The sequence below is a fragment of the Papilio polytes genome, unplaced genomic scaffold (assembly GCF_000836215.1).
Source record: "Papilio polytes unplaced genomic scaffold, Ppol_1.0 DF823621.1, whole genome shotgun sequence".
Lineage (NCBI taxonomy): Eukaryota > Metazoa > Arthropoda > Insecta > Lepidoptera > Papilionidae > Papilio > Papilio polytes.
The window spans coordinates 315,395-327,946 of NW_013525583.1; the positions used below are offsets into that span (position 1 = coordinate 315,395).

Here is a 12,552-nt window from a genome sequence, read left to right on the forward strand (position 1 = left end):
AACAAATAGTATACTATACTATTAATACTTTGTGTGTATAAAACATTTGAAAAAAAAAATAGGAAACGTTTTATTTTCCTTTGTGAATAACATTGGAGAGCGTCGATTGCGATGCCTTTCTTAACGCTCAATTCAAAGCTCTCCGTATAGCTAATCATGATTAAACGAGTATACGAGTAAAATAATTGCGCATTAAAAAGTTAACTTTAAAACTCCCAACACAACAAAAGCTATAAATGTACATATTCCGTTTTTTTTTCGCGCAATATCATCATATGCAATTTGGCATCTCCGTTGCCATGGCAACCGGCTGCAAATTTTACAACCCCATTTACATTTGTGCGGTTGCAATTAATTTTTAAAAAATTCTTAAAACAAGTACCGATAAATTAGTTGATTTTTTTTCATACACGTTATTAAAAAAAGAAGAAAAAATCACAAATATAGAAATTGAATATGTGATGCAGGACTTTGAATAATAGAAACGCTCGCTTTTAAGGGTTCTTAGTCGTACTTATTAAATACTGTCGAAGGGAGAAGGTTTCAGAAGACTGCAGTGCAATGTTACTAATATTTTAAATGCAAAAGTTTAGATGGATGGATGTTTGTTAGAGTTTGTAGCCTAAACAGCTGATCGGATTTTGATGAAATTTGGTATAGATATAGAGGATATTCTGAAAGAACACATAGACTACTGACTTATGTTTTCTTTTCATGCGGACGGAGTCGCGGGCAAAAGCTAGTTAGACAATAAATTTGTGTTTATAAAATATACTCGTAGTAGAAATGGTTCATCGCAGCTAGTGACAGTTTAAAAGGGATTTACCTGGTCGAAAAGGGATGTGTTAGATCATTTTGACGTTTCGCGATGGTATATGTACATATATTTTAAACATGCGTAGATTTCTACCAATGCCAGTATAAAATCGTCACCATCTCATCAGCAGCTCACTATAATTCCTCACCGAGGGGCTCGAATCTTACCCTAAAGCAAGGGGTGACTAGGCCATAGTCAACCACGCTGGCCAAGTGCGGGTTGGTCGGTTGACGTGCAGGTTGCATCACGATGTTTTCGTTCACCGTAAGAACGTCGGGTAAATTATGTACATATGAAAATGCCAAAAATCGAAAATAACATTGGTAGATGGCGGGATTCGAACCCAAGACCTGTAGATTACAAGTAAAGTTAAACCACTGAGCCACCGACGCTCCTTGTAGTATACAATGTCTAGGCGTAAATAAGTGCATTGTGCTTGTATACTGCACACACGTTGTAATCGTTGTATTCTTTCAGGCGTAAAAATTAATGTTATAAATGAACAAGCGCATCACCGACGATTACCATACTAACATCAAGTCTAGTGAAGTTTTGACTGGTGCAGTTATTACATAGTGTTAAATCTATCTTCGCCACTGTTACGGCTGACGGCCATGGATTGGTGGAAATTGGTCGGTATTTTTAAACGAGATTTTTATATGTGGTATTGTGACAGTGAATAAGTGATCTTTTGTGTAAATAGTGTTTATCAATATTATAGGACTGTGGTGAAGGGAACTTTTAAAAGTAGTAGCGAATACTATTTTAATTCGGTAAAGGTACAAACGACGGGGTACAGGTACATGTAATCTGCATGTCTATAGTTTGAATCCTTGCATGTAACAATGTTTTACGATTTATGGATTTTATATGCATATTTTACCTAAGGTTCTTACGGTGAAGGAAAACATCGTGTTACAACCTACGCATATTTGCGAAGACATTAAAAATATATGATTGACTAGGGCCTAATCAAACCTAATATAGGGTAGGCTCTGAGCCAGATTTGGCTCGACAGTTAACCATCCCGTTCTTTTTTTTAATTATTTCTTACTTAATTTAATAACAGTCATTAATAATAGTGAATGCATGGTTATTAAATTTTAAAAGTCTTTTTAAAATTCAATGCAATATATCGAGAAAAATTAGAATTATAAGTCATTCATAATTACATTGACTTTAGACATTTTAAATAAATAAATAAAAAACAGAATAAAAATCAACGTAGGATTACGTGCTCAAAGCTACGAAGCTCTTTTAAGAGAAATGTCTGTACATATTTTCGTTTCTTTAATTGTTTATTATGTTTTTGATTATTATTGGAACATTACAAATTCATATCATTTTTTTTCTCGTTGTATTTTTCATAACTAAGTTCAATAAAAATAACTTAGATACGTCTAAAAGTTAAATAATTCTAACTACATTATAGTGAAGCAACGTGATTTCTGTAAAATTAAATTTATTTTTACATAGAAGGAGAGGAGTGGCGTAGTTTTTGTATATGTGTTTTAGAGATGAAAATTCAAAATAGTTGACGGTGATGTTTTTATCTTTTTGCTAATGAGCATGTAGCAAAAGTAGCCAAAAGAAATCTGTACTCTGCTAGCTGTAATAAGTAACTAGTAGCATGGTATCTTATTGGGATGGAAGAGTTGTATGTGACAGAGAATGGTAGGTGATTATGAAAAGAGTAAAAAGCGAGTGTACCATTTTCTCAAAAGCCAGCGTCGCGTCTGTTCCTTGTAGTGTTGCTGATGTCTTTGGGCATTGTAGATCTCGGTGTTGCCGCTGTACGTATGACATTATAAATAGGGCAGTATGTATGGGATATTGTGATTGCTATAAAGATGGAGTGACTACTGAGAAGACCGTTTATGAAATTTCTAAGAGGCTTGATAAGAAAATGTCCTCACTTCAAGTGTTGCACACTACGCGTTACTGACAATACACTGTTCAAAAATCTATTGTTATCTCTTTTTTTCAAACGTATTAAATGGGATTAAAACATTTTTTGTACAAATATGTGAAAAGGTGACTTCAATGATAGTGGGGTATTTAACGGAGATAACTAAATAGGGGATTATAAGGTTTACACATTGTTTTATGTATGGAAATGTTTTGTTACAGTTGGCTCTTCTTGCAGCTATCGCTTCCGTACAAGTTCAGGCAGATGGGCCTAAGTAAGTAATAAAACAGGAATATCAATTCCTTTAATTCAAGTCCTTAAATCTCATGTGACAGCTGGCGTCAAATTGTTAGACATCATTGTTGAGGTAAACGCGAAATACTGTTATAGCGAAGCGATTTAAAGAAACACCAGTTTGCTGGCGAATTAACTTCCATGCACTAACTTGAATGAGCTTACTTAGACACGCTAAACTAAGTCAGTCAACCAAGCGCGACATATACGCACTCAGTAGAAAGCGTAAGTCAATTGTTCATAATATAACGTTTTGTATTGAAAAAAAAACAACAACTTCTCTAGGAATTTTTAATAGAATGAATGTATCAAACGTTATTCAAGGTAGAGAGGGCCCAAGAGAAAGCACTACCGCATCACGCGTTGTGCCAACGACTTTATACGGAACAGAATAAAAAGTAAACAACGTGCTTGCGTGCGATTAATCTATTGCAACACACCGCCTCATTTCGCTGAAACTAGCTCATTAACAATAACCCTGTTTCGCAAATCACGCAAACCCATAAACTAGTTTATTCTTTACACTCGAGACAGTAAAGTCCCTTTGTTGCAGGAAGAAAATTCGCATACATCTTCCGCAAACGGTGAAGCACATACATCACCACAAGAAGATATACATAACAAATCACCCTGCGTCCTCACAGTATGCGCCGGCGTTTATGCCGAACGCAGAGGGCGCGGTAGCTGTTCCTACCAACATTGCGCTGCCGACTGTGGCTAACATCGTACCACTCAACTCTGTAGACATACTCGAAGACTCAGTGAGAACACCTGGTCTGACTGCAGCATCTTCCAAGCTCATACCACTTTACCATGCCCGCGGTTACTATGGACCCACACACACAGATATTGACGAACAAGAATTCGATTTAGCCCCCATGCCGGAACCTGCCGATAGCTATGTAGTTCCGACGTCAATTATTGCATCTCCATCAGACACTAATCATCATACATCTAAACGAATCAAGGTAGTAAAAGTAAGTGAACCGCCGCGTAAAAAGATCATCAGAAAAGTGAAACCCAAAAGAATTACAGTTCGTAAGCCAGCGAATACGGTACAGCAAGAAAATGATCTTCCCATCTCAACATTCCATGAACAGTTTTATTCAGACGTACAAGATGGCGGTACGATTAGGAAATTCAAAAAACCACCGCGATTTGAAAAAATCGTCGATGGCAACACCGAGCATTTTCACACTTACAGCGAAGAACACATTCACAAAGTAGTGTTCGATGAAGAACCGAAATATACTGGTGTTGTTGGCTTGGAGCCAATAGGGGGTATACCTGCGTATACCCATTCCTTGATTCCCCTTAAACAAGGTCAAATACTTGCGATGCCTTCGGATCCCTATAGAACTGTTGCGATTCCTAACTCCATGGGAAATCCTGCTCAATATGAATATGCCGCATACAATCCCCGCGAAGTAACACATGACCACTTTTTTCACGACCATGGCGAGATACCTGAGGAAGTTGAAATGACAAGAGATATTTTTAGTATACCACCAAAAGTGACCTACAACAGCCAGGGTATTAGAATCGATTCAGGTTTGCCAAAAAGAGTTAAAAGCAAGTACACACATAGACCAACGAAATCTTCTTCCGGAGATTATACTTTTTACGAAAATATGTATTCATCCAGTCGTGTTAAGCCAACAAAAGCGGTAGCTCCCGCATCATTATATGTAACCTCACAAAACGACAATGTGAACCAATTCAAACCTGTATCATCATTTCGATACAAAGACGGCGTCAGTAGTAAAGCTCGTAACAAAATACCCACGTACTTTGGTAAACCGACACCTGATTATCGCATAAAGAAACCATCTAATATTCCTGTTCCATTTACGGTGTCATCGAAAATAGTTCACGACTATAAACCATCGTCACAAACTTATTCTGGTACCGCACCAAGTGCGAATGGTATATCGGCTTATGAAGACCAATTTTCGAATTTTAAAGATAGTTTTGTAAATAATTATGAATACGATAACTACGCATCTTCATCAAACGTACACCGAGCAGAGGAAAAAAATCACCATAATACGTACGGCCACCAAAATAGGAAAGGTAGAAAGAAATCAATATCATCGCAGAATATCAGATTTGGAAATCAAAATATGAAGTATTCAGACAATTTAGCGAATGAAAATATTTTAATCGGTGATAATGATGGTGCACCGTCAGCCCTTGACGGTGAAAACTACGATGAATCAGTTATATATGACAGTGCGACATCCGCATCATTAACTGACAAGGAATCTTCCCCATATCAATATTACACGATAATGGCAGTAAAAGCATTAGCTGATGATCAACTATCAGTGCCAGAAGCGTCGAACAATAATTATCAATACGCGGAAGCCCCAACGCCTGCCATTACGCCGATTCCAACTATTGCGACCACTACTTCTACGCCAGAGTTCCTAACTAATGAAAATACCTTTGAACTAACAACACGGCCAACTGAAATTGTCGAAGAACACAGATATAGTAAGAAATATCAAGAGAACAACGCGATTACGGTCACAAATCCGCCAACGTTAGGAAGAAACCGAGGCTTGAAAGAAATGAAAAACAGTGATAACTTTCATAAGATCCGGTCACGTTCAAGCGAAAAGTACACAAACAATGTCAACTCTAGAACATCCACAGAAAGAAGTCAAGTTAAGTATGGTGATAAAATTTAGTTGAATAAAGACTATTTATCTTAGATATAAGAGTGTAAATATTGGTGATCTTAGCTCTATGTACCTTATTGTGGAAAATAAGTAAGAAATTACTTTATTATCTTACTATTTTGAATGAAATATTTATTTAAATTAATAAATTAACGCGATTTTTAGTATAAGTGAAGCCAGACGACATAAAAGCATTTTGTACGAATTTTAATACATTTTCTAAATAGAAAAATAAATTAAAATTAACTTTTCAAATTATTTTAATTATTTTCATTGAAATTTACCGCCACGAATCAGCTTAATAAAGATTATATTGAATATCTTAAATTTTAAGTAGTACAAGTCAAAAGCGCCTTTCAAATTAAAGCCGCAATAGTGCACTGAGACCAAATAAATATGAAACAACTGAAAGGAATATGGACTTCGTACAATAAGAAATTTCTTTCCACATTGCGTTCCTCAACGAATATATTATGTATAAATTTGTAAATAGCACCTTTTAAACATATCACAGCTTTTATTTATTGTAAAAATGTACTAATTTATTTATAATAGTGTATCCATCTATAATATGAACGAGAGGAATTGAATGTAATCAGTAAAATGGTTAAAACCAAACTAATATAATAAAATATTATATAAAGTTTACGAGGTATTTTACATTTTTTATATTAATTTATGGAAAATTATACACCGTAAAAATCGAACTTGTACGTTTTTACATACTATTATTGTACAATATTATATATAAAATATAAAAGAAATGCTGTAGGGTTTTATGAAAAATCTGTGGACAGCTTACAATCTTCGAATTCGATTTGGATTTTTTTGTAGAGATATAAGTAAACAGAAACTTTTATACATTACATAACAAGAAAATAACAACTGTAAACATACTAAATTACAAATGTATTATAGAAAACTAATTGATTACAGGAAACAATTTTCCTTGTCCGACGTTCGGACGTTGGTATCAGAGAGCGGAGCTTTCGAGTTTAAAGAGAAGGGTTTAGGCGTGTTAAGATTTACGTAACGTTAAGCCCTCGTGTCTCTACAACTTTAAGTTTCTCATGCCATTACGTGACTTGTAAAGAAGTGCACTCTTTAAAGATTACGACATACTAAACTATTTCTTAGCCCTAATTTGTCTTGTATTGTTCAAATTTAAATGTTACGTAAGGTTCTCTAAGACGCTTACAGCATTCCAAAGTAAATGTAGATAGAGATAATAAATCTATTTTCTAGTAAATTAACGAGTAATGAATGTTTACCCGGTACAGGAATGAATACATAATTAGAATACTGCATACATATGCTGTACTTATTTGTAGACGTATAGAACCGTTTTACGGACGCGTCAGGAAAATCAATACAACTGCGCGAGTATTCGCTTCTAATCAATCACTGAATGAGTGAATGATATAGCTGAAATCGCTCATTCGTTCATTTCCTCGTGTCGGAGACGCGTCGGGATTTACGGCAGAAGAATAGGTTGTACGCGTCGTTTAATACGTGCAGAACTTATTTTTCTGTCAAATAAATTATAAGTGTACACTATTATCTACCAATAATTACTGCTATGAATTTTATTTTCACAAAGTTATTACAATAAATGTTTTAAAATCAGTTACCTGCGCGTTTCAAACCTTTTTTTTTTTGTAAATTTTTACTTTTTATATAGTCTAGACGTGTATTTATATAGTACTTATATATTATATATATTGTGCAGTTTTCCAATTTTAATTAAGTTCTCCTTACTAACAAAAATAGGTTCTGTTGACTAATCAACAGAAACTTTTATATATTACATAACAAGAACGTAACAACTGTATACATACGAGTACTATGTGATGGCTAAGGGCCTACAGCCCAAGAAAATACATGCATAAGAATCTATATAAAAACTTACATATGTGCGAAAAACATTGGACTCTTGTCAGTTGGACAATAACGATATGACCTGTATAAGTTTAAGACATAAGTGCTCGTTAAGTTAATGGAAAATTTACTTGTCTTAATTACAAAAGGCGCTGAGAGCGGTTTCATAATCATGCTCCGCCCTCAATTAATAACTTTCACAGACAAGAGTTATGTAAAAACGTATGATCTTATCGGCCGTTTTACTATCTGGTCGTATTGCACAGGGCGATCCGTCCCATTTCTGCGAAGGATTTAAATGTGGCCTCTGCTACTCTTTCTTCTAAAAAAAAAACAAACAACGAATCCCCTCACCTCGGTAACTTCTAATACTCGAAGTCAACTATAATGAGAGGTCAGCATTCACTATCTATTTAGCCCTGACCACCAATCTTGTCGGTAATTGTGTAGTATCAGGGACGTGAGAAAACTCAAAGGAAATACAAACAAACACAGGATTGTTTAGTTAACATGTAATAAGCAAATAAAAATATTTAACTTCAATATGACAGAGTATGATATAAATTATCCGATTTCATTTATCGGTTCATTCGTTTTATTTTATTTATCGATCACATAATTAGCTATGACTATAGCTCCAAGTCCTAAATAAATATTTATGTGGCGTTAAGTGACTACTTAACGCCACATAAATATTTATTTACTTTCGAATACTAATTATTGGGCTTTCAAAATTCTCAAACATTCTGGGATGCACAGGTTTAAAACACATTGACGACTTCTTTGAATATAGGTAACACTTTTTCGCTAAAATAAAACGCAATTTTAATAATTAAATAATATTTTACTAGAAAACAACATAACAATAACTTAAGCTAACCTATGTACAACCAAAAATATAGTACAATTTAATACTGGATAAACATTAAAGATCGTTGTATTTGTATGCACATCAGAATCTATGACTTAGTTGATTTTTTTTAACAATGTTGCCAACAATGTATTTATTTCCGTTTGTGGTAAGGGCCGCCGCCATGACCTGCGCCTAGAGCGTTTGTGTAACTGTCACCACCAAATTCATCTCCCCCGTGACCACCTCCGTGGCCACCAATGTCTGTTAAACTTATATCCGCAATCCCGTGTCCACCGCCGGAACCGTGACCATGGCCTAGGCTGTAACTGTCACCACCGTGGCCGCCGCCAAAACTGTGACCACCGCCACCTCCACCATGACCACCGTGACCGCCGCTGCCGAACGAAGTGCTGGTTAGTGAATAGCTGTCGTGACCACCGCCTCCGCCATGACTTCCGATGCTATAAGAGTCGTGGCCACCTCCGAAGTCGCCAAGACCGCCAGAACCATGACTACTATGTCCCCCAAATGATAAGCCATGGCCACCTCCACCGCCGCCACTGTAACTATCGTGGCCACCAGATGAAAAACCACCACTTATTGCTCCTGATATTCCGCCACCGCCGTGATGGTCATGTCCTCCGTGGCCGCCACCAAATCCACCCCCAAAATCGTGGCCACCGTCATGGCCGCCTCCAAATCCACCTCCTAAGCCTCCACTGAAATCACCGCCATGTCCGCTTCCATATCCTCCACCTCCACCATGGCCATCGCTAATACCATGACCGCCCCCTCCATGTCCTCCTAAATCATAACCCCCATGTCCACCTCCAATATCTAGACCGCCCCCGTGACCACCTCCAAAGTCATGACCACCACCGTGACCACCTCCAAAGTCGTGACCGCCAAAATCGCTGCCCCCATGGCCACCACCTAAGTCATGTCCCCCGAATCCACCGCCGATTCCGTGACCACCTCCGAAACCGCTATCTCCATGGCCTCCCCCGTATCCACTGCCTCCGTGACCACCTCCAAAGCCACCGCCAAGACCACCTCCGTGTCCACCTCCGAAACCACCTCCGTAGCCACCTCCAAAATCATGTCCTCCGTGTCCACCTCCGAGGCTACCGCCGATGTCATGGCTTTCGTATCCACCACCTCCATGGCCACCTCCAAATCCTAAATCTCCGTGGCCTCCGCCAAAGTCATGGCTTCCGCCGCCTCCGTATCCTCCTCCGATGGAAATATCGTGGCCACCACCAAATCCACCTCCGTAGCCGCCGTGACCACCATGACCGCCGTGGTCGTGGCCTTTTAAGTGGTCTATGAAGCCTCCGTGTAAGTGATCTGCGAAACTGCCGCCGTGGCCACCTCCGTATCCCCCTCCCCCGCCGCCTCCGCCGTGTCCGTGATCATGATGCTCGTGCACTACAACCTCCTTTGACGAGTGATGTTCCTCCGGTATGTGAACTCGTATGTGAACACTGCAACAAAACAGTTATTACAATCTTAGGCTAATCAACGGTATTCGTCATTTTAAAATGTTCGCATGCTATAAACACAGCCTAAATAATTTAAAACAATAATGTGAAATCATAGATCGCATTGCCAGCATGTCAGATATAAGATACAAGTGAAAACTATATGTATAGATAAATGAAAACACAATGGCTCGATTTTCACCATTTACCGCAATGAATAGATAGTACGTGAGAAACAGAGATCAAGACAAAATTACTCCGTTTATTTTTTTGTTTCCGCATGTATTTACGCTAATGCAAAATGTTGAATAAGGAAAGCTGCAAACGTTATTCCTTTTTCAATGAAATCGCAAGAAATAAACGTAAATAATACTAACTGTTCATGGCCAAAAGTCGCGGAGCAGATGCCAACGCTAGCCAGTAGCACGCAGGTCAGCTGAAATAATAACACAACATTTTAAGAAGAAGAATAAAATATTTTTATTTGATAACATCGTGATCAAAATTCATAATAAAAATCTTCTTAATAAAACATCCTGTATTTGCATAATTTAATATTCATTTCGAATATGCAATCAACATCATAATGGGACGGATTATAATCGAGGCAACGTAAATCATGTTCCGAGTCCCATAAAACGGTCAATTGCCCGTACGAAATGGAAAGCGGACACTGCAAGTTGTCCGATGCTATCGCCTCCAACCCAATTGTTTTACATGACGTAACCAAAGTATGACAAACACGTGTGATTCAACAATCTTACACTCAGAGTCGAGACTAAGAGAGTCCCTCACTATACATTTTACACTGATGTAAGCGACTGTTTACCAGTTAAGCTGCTTTGAGTGCGGCAGTTAAGTGACACTTGAGAAATCGATTAAGTTAGTAATCATACTATCATTACAGAGTAATCGTACATGAGTACGATAATTACAATATTTCTAGTTTTTCGTGCCATCTATCACATTATAATATAATTTAAACATTGCATTTGGATAATTAGATGTTTTTAATATTATTAAGTATAAAAACAATACAATGTGCATAAAAAGGACCAAATAATCTCTTTGTAATAAATCCAAAATCCCAAGTCTATAACAAAAGGATATACTCGTATAAGAATAATACAATCACTAATACGATTTGTAATGGCCTTTAATAGAAATAAACAAACTTGACCAATAATTTAAAGCAACTATAGCCCAATGGTTAAGGGTACTATCGGCCATCAGTTCTATTCTCGACATCCGTAAACATCCTAGCACAATCAATATTATTTAGAACAAGAAATATTAGTGAATGACCACTATTAATCTTTAAAAAAAAATCCTCAAACATTCGTGTGAACTTTCGTTAAGTTCGGACGAGCCTCACATATTCCGGAACTAATTTACAATCACGTAACATTACTCACAGCCAAGCGAGAAGCCATTAGGAATGGCTGCGACCGGCTCCAAAGAAACTCAACCACTGTAGAACACGAGTGCTGTGACGACGACGCTGCTTTGCTCTTTTATATAACAGTGAATGTACCAACCCCTACTCGAAACGCTAAAACCAACCGAAAAATGTAAATTCGTGTAATTAAATTGAATCTTCAATATGAGACGAATTATTCATTGATTAATGTTTAACGTAACAATTCATTTTATAATTTAATTTGATAATCTAAATTTAAACGTACTTTTTTCGTTAAAGGTCCTTTTTATGTATTTAACACAAAATGTGCCAGTAACAATTCTACAGTTTTAGGAATAATCGTAATCTATACCCATTTTTAAGACTCGAGGATAATTAAACGTAAGAACAATGCACCAATTCCCAAAGGGGAAATTAATAGAGTCATTTTTTTTATTTCTATAACTTTCGTTATATTTCAATCCAATCCAATAAATGCCAGAGTTTGGATGGATGGATTTTTGTTACAGTTTGTATAGGCTAGAAACTCTAACTGTTGATTTCTAAAACATCAGGCAGAGATTTACAGGACAGGCTGGAAGGACACATAGGCTACTTGCTATTGCTTTTTTAATTCCATGAGGACGGAGTCGCGGATGAAATCTAGTATTATACATAGGAAGTACACGTAAGTTTTTTTTAATTCTACGACCGTTAAACCCAAAGTAAAATGATGTTAATCTCTTTATCGATCAAGGAGGAGCTTTATTGATAGTTTGAATTGAGTCATTTTTTATAGAGTTTAGCCGTGAACTATAAGTTCAAAGTACAATGGCTATTGTTCGAACAATAATAAAACGCAATCAGTACAGCAATGACTTCCGTAATACTGTCCTCTTTATAGATAATTCTTTGTCTTTAATGGGCGGCCGTGTTTTTAATTACTAGCTATAACATTAATCTGTACAAAGCTGTATTTATGTATAATATTTAGTAGTATAAGGTTAATATTGTTTGTTTGTAAGTGCTTGGTCAGAATTTAAGCATTTTCATTCAAGTGATAACATAATCAACCAATATCTCCATTTTCAAATATGATGACCATATAGCACGAAATAGACGGACAGTCCTATTTACAAAAATAATGCCAGATTCATAACTACACAACATATGTCGAACGTTTGAAATGTTACATCCCCATTGTGTAATCTATATTTAAATGTAATGTTAATATAAC

At 36.8% G+C, this 12,552-nt stretch overlaps 2 protein-coding genes across 2 annotated transcripts; one reads left to right on the forward strand and one right to left on the reverse strand.

Annotated features, from left to right (window-relative positions):
- The first annotated feature begins 1,404 nt into the window (after positions 1 to 1,404).
- LOC106104465 lies at positions 1,405 to 5,744 on the forward strand. The gene is made up of 3 exons (XM_013284528.1): positions 1,405 to 1,449; positions 2,948 to 3,000; positions 3,574 to 5,744. The coding sequence occupies exons 1-3, from the start codon at positions 1,432 to 1,434 to the stop codon at positions 5,711 to 5,713; spliced, it is 2,211 nt and encodes a 736-aa protein (XP_013139982.1). The 5' UTR covers positions 1,405 to 1,431; the 3' UTR covers positions 5,714 to 5,744.
- A 2,661-nt stretch (positions 5,745 to 8,405) lies between these two features.
- Positions 8,406 to 11,453, reverse strand: LOC106104460 (glycine-rich cell wall structural protein-like). The gene is made up of 3 exons (XM_013284521.1): positions 11,332 to 11,453; positions 10,294 to 10,352; positions 8,406 to 9,919 (listed from the first exon to the last, which is right to left on the reverse strand). Exons 1-3 carry the CDS (start codon positions 11,347 to 11,349, stop codon positions 8,587 to 8,589), a joined length of 1,410 nt encoding a protein of 469 aa, XP_013139975.1. The 5' UTR covers positions 11,350 to 11,453; the 3' UTR covers positions 8,406 to 8,586.
- Positions 11,454 to 12,552: the final 1,099 nt, after the last annotated feature.

Coding starts and splice junctions, on each gene's coding strand:
- LOC106104465 (XM_013284528.1), top strand. Junction 3,001..3,573: donor GTTCAGGCAGATGGGCCTAA/GTAAGTAATAAA, acceptor CCTTTGTTGCAG/GAAGAAAATTCGCATACATC.
- LOC106104460 (XM_013284521.1), bottom strand. Junction 9,920..10,293: donor GCGACTTTTGGCCATGAACA/GTTAGTATTATT, acceptor GTTTTGTTGCAG/TGTTCACATACGAGTTCACA.